The following is a 14840-nucleotide window of genomic DNA, read 5'->3' as shown; positions in this document are numbered from 1 at the left end:
TAAAGTGTCTGTGGAACAACCTTCTCAACAACCACGCTCAACTTCAGCAGAAAATTTGCAGTAAAAAGGATCAATCAAATTGCAGATCAGGATGTAGGAAAGCCATGAGCCTCTTGGCAAGGCAGTGGGGCTTTCTCCCTTCACAGCCCTGTCCTCCCCTCTCTGTAATTTTATTTCTCCTCTGATATCATCTTCAGCCAGAGGCTGGGAAATTGTTGCAAACCCCAACCTGCAGGATTTAGCAGGATGCAGGGAGGATTATGCCATGGCACTTCCTTTTCTCCCCCAGTTCAATCATTTCATGCTGGGAAACTAAATGGTCTTTGAGTACCCAACAAACCTGTATTTCTGGAGCTGAAGGTATAGAGATTTCATTTGGAGTTCAAGTACCCATATGTGGGCAGGGGTGTCTGTGCAGCAATTCAATCCTGTGAGACAAAATAATAGTTGAATATGTTTCCATAGAAACTGAAAACATCCAGTGGGAACTGCTACAGAGTATTAACAGAATTCAGTCAAGTTACATTTGAGTAAATAAGGATCACTGGCAGTGTACTACTGGTTACAAGGACAGGTGGTGCTCTTAAAATTACCTTTAAAATTACATCCTTGAGCTGCAGCTTCTGTGGTTTCTCGCAGGTTGTTATTAAACAAGTGATGGATCATGAATGCTCTCAAGTTAAAGGGGTAATTTCTACCAATGCCTTCATTTTTTTTTTTGGAGCAAATGCACAGTGAGGTAAATTAAATAGATGAAGGGAGCAATAAGCACTCAGGTAATAGTAATGTTTGACAGAACTATATTGCAATGAGCAGCACAGATTGTAAAACTCCTGCCAGGTACAAAGGCAACATTAATTTGCTCTCCTTTTATCCCATATAATGCTTGGGTTTTAGTGAGTGTTTGGCTGCTAAGAGTTGACTTCAAAATGAAAGAGATGAGAAACATTTGGGCAGGGTCAAGTTCTCTTTAACTTTCTAGTGCTGTCAGTTCTGGCTGTTGGCAGCCTGCAGATAACACTGGATTGATTACCTGTGGGTTTGGGCTCCTCAGTCCTTTGCCAGCAGAGACTGATGGTGGGGCAGAGGCAAAGGGCTCACTCACCAAGGTGGGAGTCCCATATCCCTTCCTGGTGACAAACCCACCCACCTTTGCTGTCATCAGGAGCACCACAAAGAGCCAGGGATGAGGGCAAAGGCATTAATGCCCTGAAACAAAGTGCCAGGGAAGACAGGCTGGAAGAGATCCCACCAAAATGTTCCTTTAATAAAATGCTAAGCCAGCTTATCCACCAAAATCCATGTAAATGACACTTCCCAAACCCATGTATGTGGATTGTGTGTTGGACAAACAGGAGACATCAGGGATGATGTTTGCCTGAGGGCATCAGTGCTATTTTTGTGGCTATTCCTTGTTACTCAGTGCTGGGACAGAGGGAATATTGAAGCTTCATTCTTGCCCTTTAGTTGGTGGCTCTACAGTTTTCCCCCTCCAGTGCTCAGCATCCCTCACCACAACTCCCAAACCTCTGAGAGCTCATCTGACAGCCTATTTCTATTTGTTTTGGCTGGTTTGCACTTAGGTGGAAACTTTTCAAGGCCAAGACTCCTGTGGCAAATTGGGGTTTTCCATATGGATCATGATTTCAGGCTTTTTGTAACTATAAAAGCAACAGAAAGTGCAATAGCATTTGTAGAGTGTTGAGAAAAATGGATGGAATCCTTTTGGGGACATTTTGGTAGTGCTGTTACCCTGGAATTGAACAGTTGAAAACTATCACTGTGACATTCTTCATGTTTCATGACCTCATTCACAGCCTTCCATTTTATCCATCCTTTCTGAGCTTCATAACTTTAAAGTGCAGAGATACTGAACTACAGATGTTGTAAAATTTTGTACAAGGTGGTAAAAAATGAGCTCTTTACTCTCATTTCTCTTACCCCCAGTAAAAAAAAAAATATCAGTTTTATCTTATTTATCATTCATTTCCATTAATTATCATCACTCTCCTAATGACATGATGAGCCTTGTTGCCTTGGTTCAGTTACAGCCCCTGAGTCTGGCAGGATTTTTGTAGCTTTGTTGTATATTTTCCCCTGGTGAAAGGATGTGACCTTTCTGGAAGGGACAGATAAACCTTTCAGGGAGTGCCTGGGGTATTAAGGAGTGTGTGCTTTTATATCTATCTATATATCTATCTCTCTCTGTATAAAAGATAATAGAGACCTTGTTCATGATAGAGCTCCTCCAGTGCCTTTGGTGTCCCACTGTGCCTATAATCAAAGATGCTTGGAATAACTATGTTAAGAATACTAAATACCTTTATCTTGGAGGCTCTGAAAAATGTCACTTCTCAGAAGAAAGTATTCCCTAACAGATCTTTTTTTCTTCTCCTACAAGGAAATCTTGTCTGCTCCAATCCTCTTCTGGTTATTAATGTTAACTTTTAGGAATTCTTTGTGAAAGACAAGGTCCTTAAATGAATTCCTTCCAGTAACAGCATGTTAGTCTTACTAGAAAGGAATTTAAAGGGGACTAAAATGTTTCAGAGCCTAGTTTGGAGTTATGGTGTGTCTCTTGGGTTTTGGTTTGTTTGGTTTATTTAGGTTGGGTTTTATTTTGTTTTAAATAATAATAATAATTGCAGGGTATTAAGGAAGCTGTTCTGTATGGGGAGATTTTCTTGCCACCCTTTAATATTAAGGCACATAAAACCAAATGACACCAAGGAGGGGATTAATTTGACAGCTGATCTGGGTGAGAATAGTTCTATGGGATAAATTTTCCCTTGGTGTCATTGTGCATATTCCAAAATAAATTTGTACAGTCTCCCAAAGGTGGGGAGGGTGATTGTGGCACAGTATGCAAGACCCCCCCTCCCAACTCTATTAGCCACATAAAACAATGACAAACCAATAAATCAGCAAACATAACCATTGCAGCTTTCATCACCCTGTCCACCACAAAGGTGGGGCTTTGGTTCCTCACTCTGCTGTCTCTACTGCTTTTTCTTTTATGCAGATCAGCTTGCAGAAAATGGTTCTTTTTTTTTTTTCCCCCAATATCAGCCTTTCTATCATGTTATCTGTTGCATTTCAGGCTGTGGGTTTGATTTTTTAAGGAAGACTAAAATGCCCAAAGAGATGCAATTATTTGGCATTTGTTAAAAGCATTATATTGCCTTCTAATTGGAATCATACAGTTTTACATATAAAGTATTAAGTCTCTCTCCTAATTTATCTTTTAGACATGTAATATTTGGCCATTTTTTAATACTTTCCCTGATTATGGCTGTTGCACAAGTGACATCTTATTACAGGAATTACACATTATTAAATGAAATACATGTTGTTTTTTTTTTTAAACAGCAGGATGCAGATTTCTAGACAGCCCTTAATTTCCCTTCAGAAATTTAAGGCTGCCCTTACAATTTATCCAAACACATCATGGCAGAAAAACAAACTTCTCTTCTGGGAAGTGTTTTGTGCCTCTATTAAAATTTTAAAGGTTTGCTCAAAATTAGTGATTTTCAGATATTCTAAAATTAGAGGAAAAAAAGCACACAAAGCTCAGAAACTTATTTTAGTTTATTTTGTTTAATAACAAGATAAACAAGATATGAATGCAGAACTGAGGTTTGGGTTCTTTAATTGAAACCATTCTTTTGGACTGGGAAATTCTTGTTTCTGGTTCTACAGAAGGGAAAAAAATGACAGCTTGTTGCTGATTATTGTACAGCAGAATCTGGGGGTGGGGGGAACTACATTTATAATCCAAACAGGCAAACAGAAGGGACAAGCTGAACACCATTAACCAAGGAAAGGCCAAGGGTCTGGTCCATAGTCATCATCACACAGAAGAATTGTGAATAAGCCAGGAATAAAAGCAGATTCTTTCCACCTCCATATTTATATCTGCAAAAGATTTTGCAGAAAGAGATTATTATTTATTTAATGACTGAAATAAATTATTTCAGTTACTTGTATCTGGGAATAAGGATTCCTAGAACAGAACTGGAGGTCCTGTCTCTAAACAACAGGAAGCCCTAAAGGTCCTTTAGTAGTTCCACAGATGGAACCACAGACCTGCCTTTCTGCTGCTGGCTGTTCATGAGGCTTTGATTTGACCTGGAGGAAGGAGGTTGAATTGCAGAAAATCAGAGAATTTATTGTTATGGCACTAAATCGCTTTTTATATCCCAATTTATCCCTCACTATGATTAAAACTTGGGCTGCTTTTGTCACCAGAGACTTTTTTGTGCTTTCAGTGTGGTTCAGTCACCCTCCCAGTTACCCTTTCTCCTTATTTTCAACTATCCTACAAAACATTGGAAAGCTTTGGCTCAGAAATTATCTCCAGTCTCTGCACTTTCTGTTTTACTCCTGTTTTGAATATAATCCACCAGGACCATGGTTGCTACTTCCTCCCCTCCTAAGTCCATGAAGCCACCCAGCATCCTGAGTGGTTTTCAGTGGATTTTGTGGTCTGCTGACCTACTCATGAAGACCTTTCAATCAAGGCTATGCTTTTCATTAATTTTAGAATTCCTACTGCAACTAGATCTGCCAGTGCCTTTTGTTATTGTTGCACATAGTTCATAGCTACACCTTAGACTATCATTGTGCCTTTGGCCCTAAGATGTTGACAAGGGAATGCAGTTGGTCTTTGTGGCCCTTTACTGGGTTCCTTCCTCCTACAGATCCAATACTGAAATTAGGTTTATGTCAGCATGTGCAAGAAATCCTGTCCTGTATCAAAAATAGCGTGGCCAGCAGGCCCAGGGCAGTGACCCTTCCCCTGGACTCTGCCTTGGGGAGGCCACACCTTGAGTGTTGTGTTCAGTTCTGGGCCCCTCAGTTGAGGCAAGAGATTGAGGGGCTGGAGCGGGGCCAGAGAAGAGCAACGAGGCTGGAGAAGGGACTGGAGCACAAGTGCTGTGGGGAGAGGCTGAGGGAGCTGGGGGTGTTCAGCCTGGAGAAGAGGAGGCTCAGAGGTGACCTCAGCACTGTCTGGAACTGCCTGAAGGGAAGTTGTGGCCAGGTGGGGGTTGGTCTCTTCTCCCAGGCACTCAGCAATAGGACAAGGGGGCACGATGGGCTCAAGCTCTGCCAGGGGAAATTGAAGTTGGAGAGCAGAAAGAAATTCTTTGCAGAGAGAGTGCTCAGGCATTGGAATGGGCTGCCCAGAGAGGGGGTGGATTCCCCATCCCTGGAGGTTTTTCAGCTGAGCTTGGCCGTGGCACTGAGTGCCATGATCTGGTAAAGGGACTGGAGTTGGACCAAGGGTTGGACTTGATGGTCTTGGAGGTTTTTTCCAACCCAATCAATTCCATGACTCTGTGATTCTAAATCTGATGAATTCCTGTCCTCATACTACAATTGTTTCATAGCTATATGTATATTAAAATGCAATTAAATCCCTAAATTGGCTACTTCTAGGCTTCCATCATCAGTTATTCAATGAAAGATGTTTCCATTTCAAGATCCCATGTAATTTTTCTCCTTTTCTAAAGCAGGGTGTTCCTTCACTTGGTTCATTGCACATTCTGGACTGGTGAGCACAGAGCAAAGAGCTGCAAGAGGCCATTGCTCTGTGTGAGTGGGAACCTCTTTCAAAGCTCATAAATCCAGCTGGGAGGAAAAGGCTGGGAATAGTGCAGGGAGATAATCCCAACATCAGCACAGGCTGGGGGATGAATGGGTTTGTGAGAAATACGAAGAGAGGCTTTTCAAGAAGGCTTTTAGTGATGGGATGAAGGAGGTAGATTTAAACTGGACACAAGGAAAGATTCCTTTTAGGATGAGGGTGGGCAGGCCCTGGCACAAGGTGCCCAGAGAAGCTGTGGCTGTCCCATCACTGGGAATGTCCAGGGCCAGGTTGGACAGGGCTTGGAGCAACCTGGGCTGGTGGAAGGTGTCCCCATCCTTGGGGGACAGTTGGGTTGGATGATCTTCATGTTCCCTTCCACCCTAAACCATTCTGGGATCCTGTGCAGTTGTGTAAATGGCATTATCACACCCTCATTTTTCACAGAGGCAGGGGGTGTTTATTTTCAGTTTGCCCAATATTATGATGCTTCCACAGTTTTCCTTCACACAAGAATAAAATATGATTACATTGCAGTAAACTTGGCTGTTATTTTTCTAATGCCTTAAAGGGGCATATTAATCTGACTGTCACTGAAGCATCTTCTAGTTAAGCCCTGTAATAACCTCATAATTTTTTCTATAATCACACTTTAAACACATCTGGAAAATTCCACCTAAAGTTCCACAGAATTAATGGATAACCTGTGACCCAAGCTCAGCTTTTCTCAGGTCTGACACTGCAATCACAAGTAACAGATCAGTGGCCCCAGGAAACACACGTGGGTTGGTTTGTTTGGGGCTTTTTTCATTTGGAGTACTTTGGTGGGGGTTTGTGCATGTGTGGGGCATCTTTCTTCCTCCTGGGCATGGATACTCCTATTTTCCTGACCAACTCTGAGTCCTTTCATTCTTCAATTGACACCATTAATTTACTGGGCAGGTATTTCCTTTGTCTCTGCTGCACTATGGATCATTGTTTAGTAAAAGCTCTCAAAGCTTGTCTCTGATTTGACCCTCTTGAAATAAATAGCTGGTGTCACAGGGCAGGTTATTCCCATTTTGATACAGCACAGTGATCATTATGATTAGAGCTGTGCCAAAAAAAAAGTCTGAATGTTTTTTCTACCATTATTCTTTGGTGTGCTTGGCACAAACATTCCATATTAGAAAAACTTTGCTAGGAGAATTAAAAAGGTGTAATATCAGTGTAGTGAAAGCTACAAATCTTTGCAAATCAATTCATGGCAGACCAACTACAAATATCCCCTGAAATGTTAAATATTTTAATGCCAAAATATGGTTTTGCTTGGAATATCATGAAGCTCATGGCATTTTTTTCTCTGAGATGCAACAGTTTTCCATCACTTAATACAGGGAGTTAATTCCTCCTCTTCTCATAATGCAAAGACTCTCTGGAGTTGGAAAGCTGCATTTATCATTGATTTCAAATTCACAGTATGAGCCTTGAACAACCCCTGAGGAAAGGTGGCACAAGGGCTCCTTAAATGTGATTAACAGGGGAAAACAAAGTGTTTTAGTCCCATAAATCAGTAAAGATTCGGTTTAGATTGTGTTTCATTCCAGGAGCAGAATCCAAAGTCACGCTCCAGGTTCATACAGTCTCCTTCCTGTAGTAGAGGCACCACAGAGTAGCCCCACACTGAGCTGGACAGGGCTTGGAGCAACCTGAGCTGGTGGGAGGTGTCCCTGCCCATGGCAGGAGGTGGGTCTGGATGGGCTTTAAGGTCCCTTCCAATCCAAACCACTCTGGGATTGGATTCTATGATTCCATGATCACCCACTGGTCTTCTGGTTCCTGCACGGTTGGTAGTTTTACCCCAATTCTTGGAAAAGAACTACATTTTCTTAAAGACCACTATCAAATTTAGTAGCAATTCCTATTCATGTTTTCAGTGACAGCACAGAAACAAAGTGCTTGGGGACTAATTTGTCCTTCGCAGGAGGTGATCCCACAAGATCAAGAGCAGGACATTTTAGAGAAGCCTGTGAGTGCATTTGGTGTTGATGTTGTTGTCTTACAGTTTGATATTGGGCTTGGCCTCCAAAGGAAGGGAAAATAGGTGATGGGGATTTTACTGCCCATCCACTTCTTGTTAAATTGTCTTCATTTTTTCACTTAGCATCTGCCTCACTGAGTGCTCATCATCTGCCACTGAGCCATCTGATGTACAGCAGATGTTAAGCACTTAGTGAGGCAGAGAAGGAGGTAAAAGTGTCATATCATGATTAAATACTTGCTGCATCTCTTATATAGGGTGACCATCCTGCTCTGCTCTTACATTTAAAGTTACAGTGCACTCAACAGGAGGAAGAACAGGCTTTGGGTCAAGCCTGCAACTGCTATTGCAAAATATGGTTTTTAAAGTTTTTCATTGTAAAAGAGATCAATAATTATTTTAAATACACTTCAGAATGAAGATTTATGTTTCTCATTAAGATTCTTCTCATCAGGAACTCAGCTGATGTTGATTGATGCATTAACCTCCATAGGATTATCTGGGGGTTTTGATCATGGTTGTGTAAAACTGAGATTATCTGATGGGCTTTCTTTATCCTGAAACCAACAGCAACAACAGCCTGATCTCCTGGGAGTAGAGTAGGAAACGGGCTGACTGTAAGGAGTAGTTGTTAAACCATAATTAGTTAACAATCTCTTTCCAAGTGAACTTTAAGAAGTGAGAACATTTCTGGAGTATTGTCATGCATGAGCAGGAAATGTTCATATGGATGTATTTGATCAAACAAGGGGAGAGGGACATGTTCATCCACACAGGAGATGGGCTGTGTGTAACTGGGAACTCTTTGAGGCCAAAGGTGAGATTGAAATTCCAGAATGATGGAGACCAGTTGAGTGTCTTCACTAAAATGGGTTCTCTGGCTCAGAGCTCCAGAGACACAGCAGTGTCTTGATGGTCTGTTTCTATGAAGGCAAAAGGTTTTCAACAACAGCCAAAGGTGAGATTGAAATTCCAGAATGATGGAGACCAGTTGAGTGTCTTCACTGAAATGGGTTCTCTGGCTCAGAGCTCCAGAGACACAGCAGTGTCTTGATGGTCTGTTTCTATGAAGGCAAAAGGTTTTCAACAACAGCCAAAGGTGAGATTGAAATTCCAGAATGATGGAGACCAGTTGAGTGTCTTCACTGAAATGGGTTCTCTGGCTCAGAGCTCCAGAGACACAGCAGTGTCTTGATGGTCTGTTTCTATGAAGGCAAAAGGTTTTCAACAGCAGCTGTTTCAGTGAGAGTTGTTATAATAAGATAAATGCTAAGTTACAACCACATAACTAAGTTATAGAAAGAAACTTAATTGTGAAGCTTGTAATTTCATGAAGATTTTTAGACTCCTCCTTCTATTCCTTAACTAAAACAACCAAACAAAAAAACAAAACAAAAAAAGGAAGTTAAATAGGCTCATTAAAAATAAAAAGAACAAAAAAGGTGACTTTAACAATTTTTCTTCTCATAATAATGGAAACAGGAGGTTACAACATTAATAAGGAAAAAATAACTTTTAAACACCATGTGGCTGGAGAAGTGAGTAACCCAAACCAAATCAACCCTTGCCAGTGAATGAATGTTGCTGGTTTAAGCAGGCTTATTCCAATAACAGAAAATTCTCCTCTCCCAACAGTGCCCTCTTCCTCACCAGTCCTCCCTCTTCCAATCACCTCTGGGCACTGAGAGGTTTCTTCCTTGATTCCCTGCTCCATTCTCTCCACCAATCTGAAGGAATGCACATTTTCCATTTCTTTCCTTGCCTGGTCACCCTGAATTCCAGATACTGCAGGAGTTCCTTCCCAAAACCTCTACTGTATGACAAAAACATTTGCAGAACATTTTTTTACTTGTTTTAATGCCTAATAATACATTATTATGCCTAATAATAATAATAATAATAATAAAAAGCAGCAGTAGTAGTAATATCATATATAAATATAAACAATTGTAATGCTATTGACATGCTCTTAGAGGAAGAGAGGGTGGATGAAACACCCCAGGGATCAGCTGAAAGCTGGGAATGATCTCCCTTATCATATGGGATGGGTTAAGCACTGCCAGCCCCTCCCTCACTCACCCCCTTCCACAGGAGGGCAGGAGGAGATGAGATAAACCAGCTTTTGAGTCAGGATCAGAGCAGCTGACTGGAACCAGTTTGAGCTGTATGGACTCGGCTGTGGCTGGGATGGGGCAGCCCCCATTTGCTTCTCAGGAAGGACATTACTGTGCCTGCCCTCCCCTGGTGACAGAACCTTTCCAGTGACACCCAACACACCTCAATAAATCAATATTCAAGTAGTCACTCGTAAAATCTCTTCAGTTGTTTATCCTCCACTGAGGTGAATTCAAAAGCCCAACAGTAAGCTCAGAACTGGTGTGTGGAAACGAGGCTTTCTGGAAATGTATTCCTAATGTACAACAGAACTTTTCAAAGGCATGGACTTCTGTTCCCAGCAGAAGTGGAAGAAGATGCTAAAATTCAGAGTTACAGATGCCATCAGTATCAGCTGGTGAACATGTTCAGCCTTGATGCACAGTCAGGTTGTAACACTACAGGCACAAACCCTGGAGATTAAAATACAAATGCTCCAGCCTTGAACTCTGCCCAGTTATCTGCCCACTGCAAGAAATCAGAAGGTACCAGCTCTATGAAGGCTTTTGTGAAACAAATGGCATAGCCCAAAGATTTACAGGAAAATAAATAAACTAATTTTCTGTCTTACATCCAGCAGCTTTTGGGACTCACTATCAAATCTTTAATAAGCACAGAGGGCCAGAAAGAGTTAGGAAGAAGCTGTAATGAGAGACCTTTGAAAGGCTGGTTTCCCTCCTTTGGACAAGAATCTTCTCTGCTTTTGCAAAGCACACAGGAACTTCCCATTCCACTTGGGACAGCAAAAGCTTGGAGCCTCCTCAGTTTTGGAGTAACTGTTAGAGTGTGACATTGACCTTTCTTGTAGAATTGTGATTTTCAGTCAGGAAATGAAAGGACAAACTTGCCAAAATACACAATGCTGACTTTGAAATGAGCACAAAGAAGGATGGTGTTCAGGCATTCAATCTCAGATATTATTATATTTATTTATGTTTCTAGAAAATACCTGCTGATTATATACATATAAAATCCTAACCCTAAACAACCAAGACTCCTGCCCCAACCAAAAAAAAAAAAAGGAAAATTTAAAAAGAGTAAAAGAATCACCAGATTGACATAATTTTATTCGACTTTATTTTTGTATTTCTAGAGAATTTCTAGATAATCAGATTTTTAGTTTTAGAATTGATTTGAAAGTTAGAGAAAAAGAAAAAAAAAGGAGACAAATTCAGATGTGACTTAAAAATAAGGCTCTTGCCTTTTCTCACTGAAACAATGCAATGAAAAGGGAAGGAACTGTACAACCATCACCATTCATGTGGCAACAATAGACCTGACTGCAGCAGACAAGACAAGTTCTTTAAAGTGTGCATTGCTGGGAATAATAAGAACTGAAAAATGCAAAAATAGAAGATAATTCTTGTGCCTATTTCCATGTAACTCTGCCCTTCCCATTGTCTTTCTTCTAGTGGCTGTGCTTCATCAGCCTAAACTGTTGGTCTCAGCCTGTTTTCCCAGTGGGATGTAGGGACATTGACTGTTGCTTCTAGGAAAACCAAAATGGGATGCCAAGGAGAACATGAAAGCAATCTTTGAATTTTGTCTCCAAAGATGCAAAGTAAACACAGCATGCTCAGGCATGGCTTCCTGCAGGGATATTGTACTGCTGGAAGCCATCAGAAGAATTAAGAGTGAAGCTCCTTTGGAGGGGTGCAGGGTCCTGTTTGCTATTCCAGGAAAGCACTTTGGCTCACTGTCTATAAATCAGTGCAGCTCCAGCCAGCAACAACAACAAAGAAATCTTCATAATAAACTGGAGGGACAGCAGAGCTGCAGACATTTAGATACAGACAAAGCACCTGTCTGGCCAAAGAGAACCAGGAAAAATTATCTCAGCTGTGGAGGATTTCAAGAAGTTAATCTGAAGACAGTTACAGAAAAATGGCTCTTTGTCAGTCTTCCTTGACAGAGGTGCAGAGAAGGAAAATGCATGAACCAAATGTTCCTGTTGTGCCCGTGGGTTTATAAGGAAACTTCTTTTGTGATTTTGCTTTGTTAAGAGGCAATTTATCCATGGATTTATCTGACAGCAGATGCTGTCCTCTGACTACAGAGCCCTAATCTGATACTAAAAACAGCTTTATTTTTCTCTCTTTCTGATAAAATATAACAAAGTTATATTTGTTGCTGTGGTAGTTTGGGCTTTAGTTTCAGCCAGGCCTCAGCTGGGCCTCAGTTCAGCAGGCCCAGAGGATGTGACATAGATCAGAAGGGCCAAGCATCACCTGACTTAAGCAACCAAAGAGGTATTTCTTATCATCTGACAACGTCAAGAAGTATAAAAAGAGAGGCAGGTGGAGCTTCTGTCTCCTTTGGTCTTTCCTTAGTCCCAGGAGGACACACTGTGCCATCCCAGGAGGGACGGGAGGACCAGGCCCGGCACCTCTTACCACCATGTTACCTTAGGGAAGTAAAATGTTTGTTCTTAGTCTCTCTCTCTCTACTTGGGTCTGTCTCTGGGAAATTAAGTTCTCCAGACTTGGAGAACTCTTCTTGGAATTTGTGTTTGTTGGGGAGTGGGGAGTTAATTTTTGTTATATCTAGTGTGTGTGTTATATTGTAGTTTTCTTTTAATTTTCTCCTTTCTTTAGAAAAATATAAACCTGTGTTGAATTTCTAGGTTTTTTTCCTTTCTCCCTTTTCTCAGCAGGAGGGGAGGGAGGCTTTGACTCTGTATTGGTGTGCTGGTTTAAAGGTGACCCAGCAGGGGAAATGAACTCACCACGAGAGAGATTATAAGTCAGAGGCTAAAATTTAATAATAATATTACAATAAATACACTGACACAAAAGGGAAATTGCTTTCAACTCACAAACCCCAGCAGTATAACCCAGTGTCCTGGGGCACAAACCCAAGGAGGTTTGTTGGCCCTTGTGCTGAGACCCCTGTGGTTCCCCCAAGTCCAAAGCAAAAGGAAGTGAGAAACCTGTTGGTGCAGGTGAGGGCTGGAGTCTGGTCGAGAGTGGTGGGCTCCTCCTGTCCAGGTCCTGCTGCTCCTCTGCATCCAACAAGTGGTTCTCAAGGTCTTACCCCCCACTTCTGTACCCTCAGGGAGCCCCCAGTCCCTCCCCCAGGGCGGGGACTCACCCAATGGGTGATTAACTCTGGAGCCAGGGGGTATCCCTGAACTGTTGATGGCCCATTGGCAGCCACGCCCCCCTCAGGCTGGGTGTGAAGGTGCCAATGACTCCCTGGGCAGCTGCTGCTAATGGTCCATTGTCCTTGGGGAATGAATAGAGGGGGTAGAATGCACAGCTTTGATCACCCCCACACAGTGATAGCTGGTCCCACCTGCTGGACTAGGACAATTGGGCAGTTGGCATTTTTCCAGCTCAAGACAGTTGCATGCGGGTCTCTCTTTGTGTTAAAAGAAGCTCTTCTCTCATTGCAGATCTTCCAGCTATTGGCTCAACCGCATCCAGTCCTTCCTGTACTGCAACGAGAACGGGCTCCTGGGCAGCTTCTCTGAGGAGACCCACACGTGCACGTGCCCCAACGACCAGGTGGCGTGTCACGGGGTGCTGCCCTGCACGCTGGGCGACGGCCCCGCCTGCCTGAGCTGCGCCCCCGACAACCGCACGCGCTGCGGCAGCTGCAACGCCGGCTACATGCTGAGCCAGGGGCTGTGCAAGCCCGAGGTGGCCGACTCCACCGAGCACTACATCGGCTTCGAGACCGACCTGCAGGACCTGGAGATGAGGTATTTGCTGCAGAAGACGGACAGGAGGATCGAGGTGCACGCCATCTTCATCAGCAACGACATGCGCCTCAACAGCTGGTTCGACCCGTCGTGGCGCAAGAGGATGCTGCTCACCCTCAAGAGCAACAAGTACAAGTCCAGCCTGGTCCATATGATACTGGGCCTGTCCCTTCAGATTTGCCTGACTAAGAACAGCACCTTAGAGCCCGTCCTCGCTGTTTATGTCAACCCTTTTGGAGGCAGCCACTCTGAGAGCTGGTTTATGCCTGTGAATGAAAATAATTTCCCAGACTGGGAGCGGACTAAGCTGGACTTACCCCTTCAGTGTTATAACTGGACGCTGACTCTGGGCAACAAGTGGAAGACGTTTTTTGAAACTGTTCACATCTATTTGAGGAGTCGAATAAAGTCAAACGGTCCGAACGGCAACGAGAGCGTCTACTACGAACCCCTGGAATTTATAGACCCCTCGAGGAATCTGGGCTACATGAAAATCAATAACATCCAAGTGTTTGGCTACAGCATGCACTTCGACCCCGAGGCCATCCGGGACTTGATCTTGCAGCTGGACTATCCCTACACTCAGGGCTCGCAGGACTCGGCGCTGCTGCAGCTGCTGGAGATCCGGGACCGTGTCAATAAACTGTCCCCCCCTGGGCAGCGGCGCCTGGACCTCTTCTCGTGCTTGCTCCGTCATAGACTCAAACTGTCGACCAGTGAGGTGGTGAGGATCCAATCTGCTTTGCAGGCCTTCAATGCCAAATTGCCAAACACAGTGGATTATGACACAACCAAATTATGTAGTTAACCATAAACGTGAAGCACAACACGAAACCTTGAAGGAGTTTTTACAGTGCTTTTGTGGAGCAGTTTATGTTTGGAAGAGTAAATTTAAATTGTCTTTTCAATATCTGTCTTATATCAGTCAATACTGTTGGATGGCAATTCACACACATGAACTTGCTGACGATGAATATATTATACCTGCAGTTTTGGTTTATGAATGAAATAAATACTGACACCAGTCTAGAAGACATTCTACTTTTTACAATAAATTTCATTTGTAATTTTATATGTTCCGTGGCAATGCTTTTGTGCATTACATCCTCTAGAGGGAACATAGAAGGGCACCAATAAAATTTTGTAGCTGAACAGTTATTACAAAGAAACGCTGTGGGATTCTTTTTTCTTACACAAAAGTGGTAACATTGATACGCTTTTGTGTGTGTTGAGCACAGGAGGGGGAGGTCAAGGGAAGAGGGTGACTCCAGATTTCAACAGCAGGAAAGTCAAAGCCATAGAATATTTTCTTTTTTAGAATGTGCATCTGTAAAAAAATTAAGCACATGTACACATTGGCTCCTCCCAAATTCCCA

The 14840-nt window shown here is 42.7% G+C and overlaps 1 protein-coding gene across 2 annotated transcripts in view; it reads left to right on the top strand.

Moving 5' to 3' along the window:
* The window catches only part of BRINP3 (BMP/retinoic acid inducible neural specific 3), a 201706-nt gene extending 187073 nt beyond the window's left edge, over positions 1-14633 (top strand). For both annotated transcript variants that reach the window (XM_071564940.1, XM_071564939.1), the window contains exon 8: positions 13156-14633. In XM_071564940.1, the coding sequence (XP_071421041.1) occupies positions 13156-14272 (1117 nt within the window). In that variant the 3' untranslated portion in view covers positions 14273-14633. The remainder of the gene's footprint in view (positions 1-13155) is intronic.
* Positions 14634-14840: the final 207 nt, after the last annotated feature.

Source organism: Pithys albifrons, chromosome 10, assembly GCF_047495875.1.
Source record: "Pithys albifrons albifrons isolate INPA30051 chromosome 10, PitAlb_v1, whole genome shotgun sequence".
NCBI classification, from domain to species: domain Eukaryota; kingdom Metazoa; phylum Chordata; class Aves; order Passeriformes; family Thamnophilidae; genus Pithys; species Pithys albifrons.
Note: the sequence above shows the minus strand (reverse complement) of the source record. Positions and strands in the feature narration are given on the sequence as shown.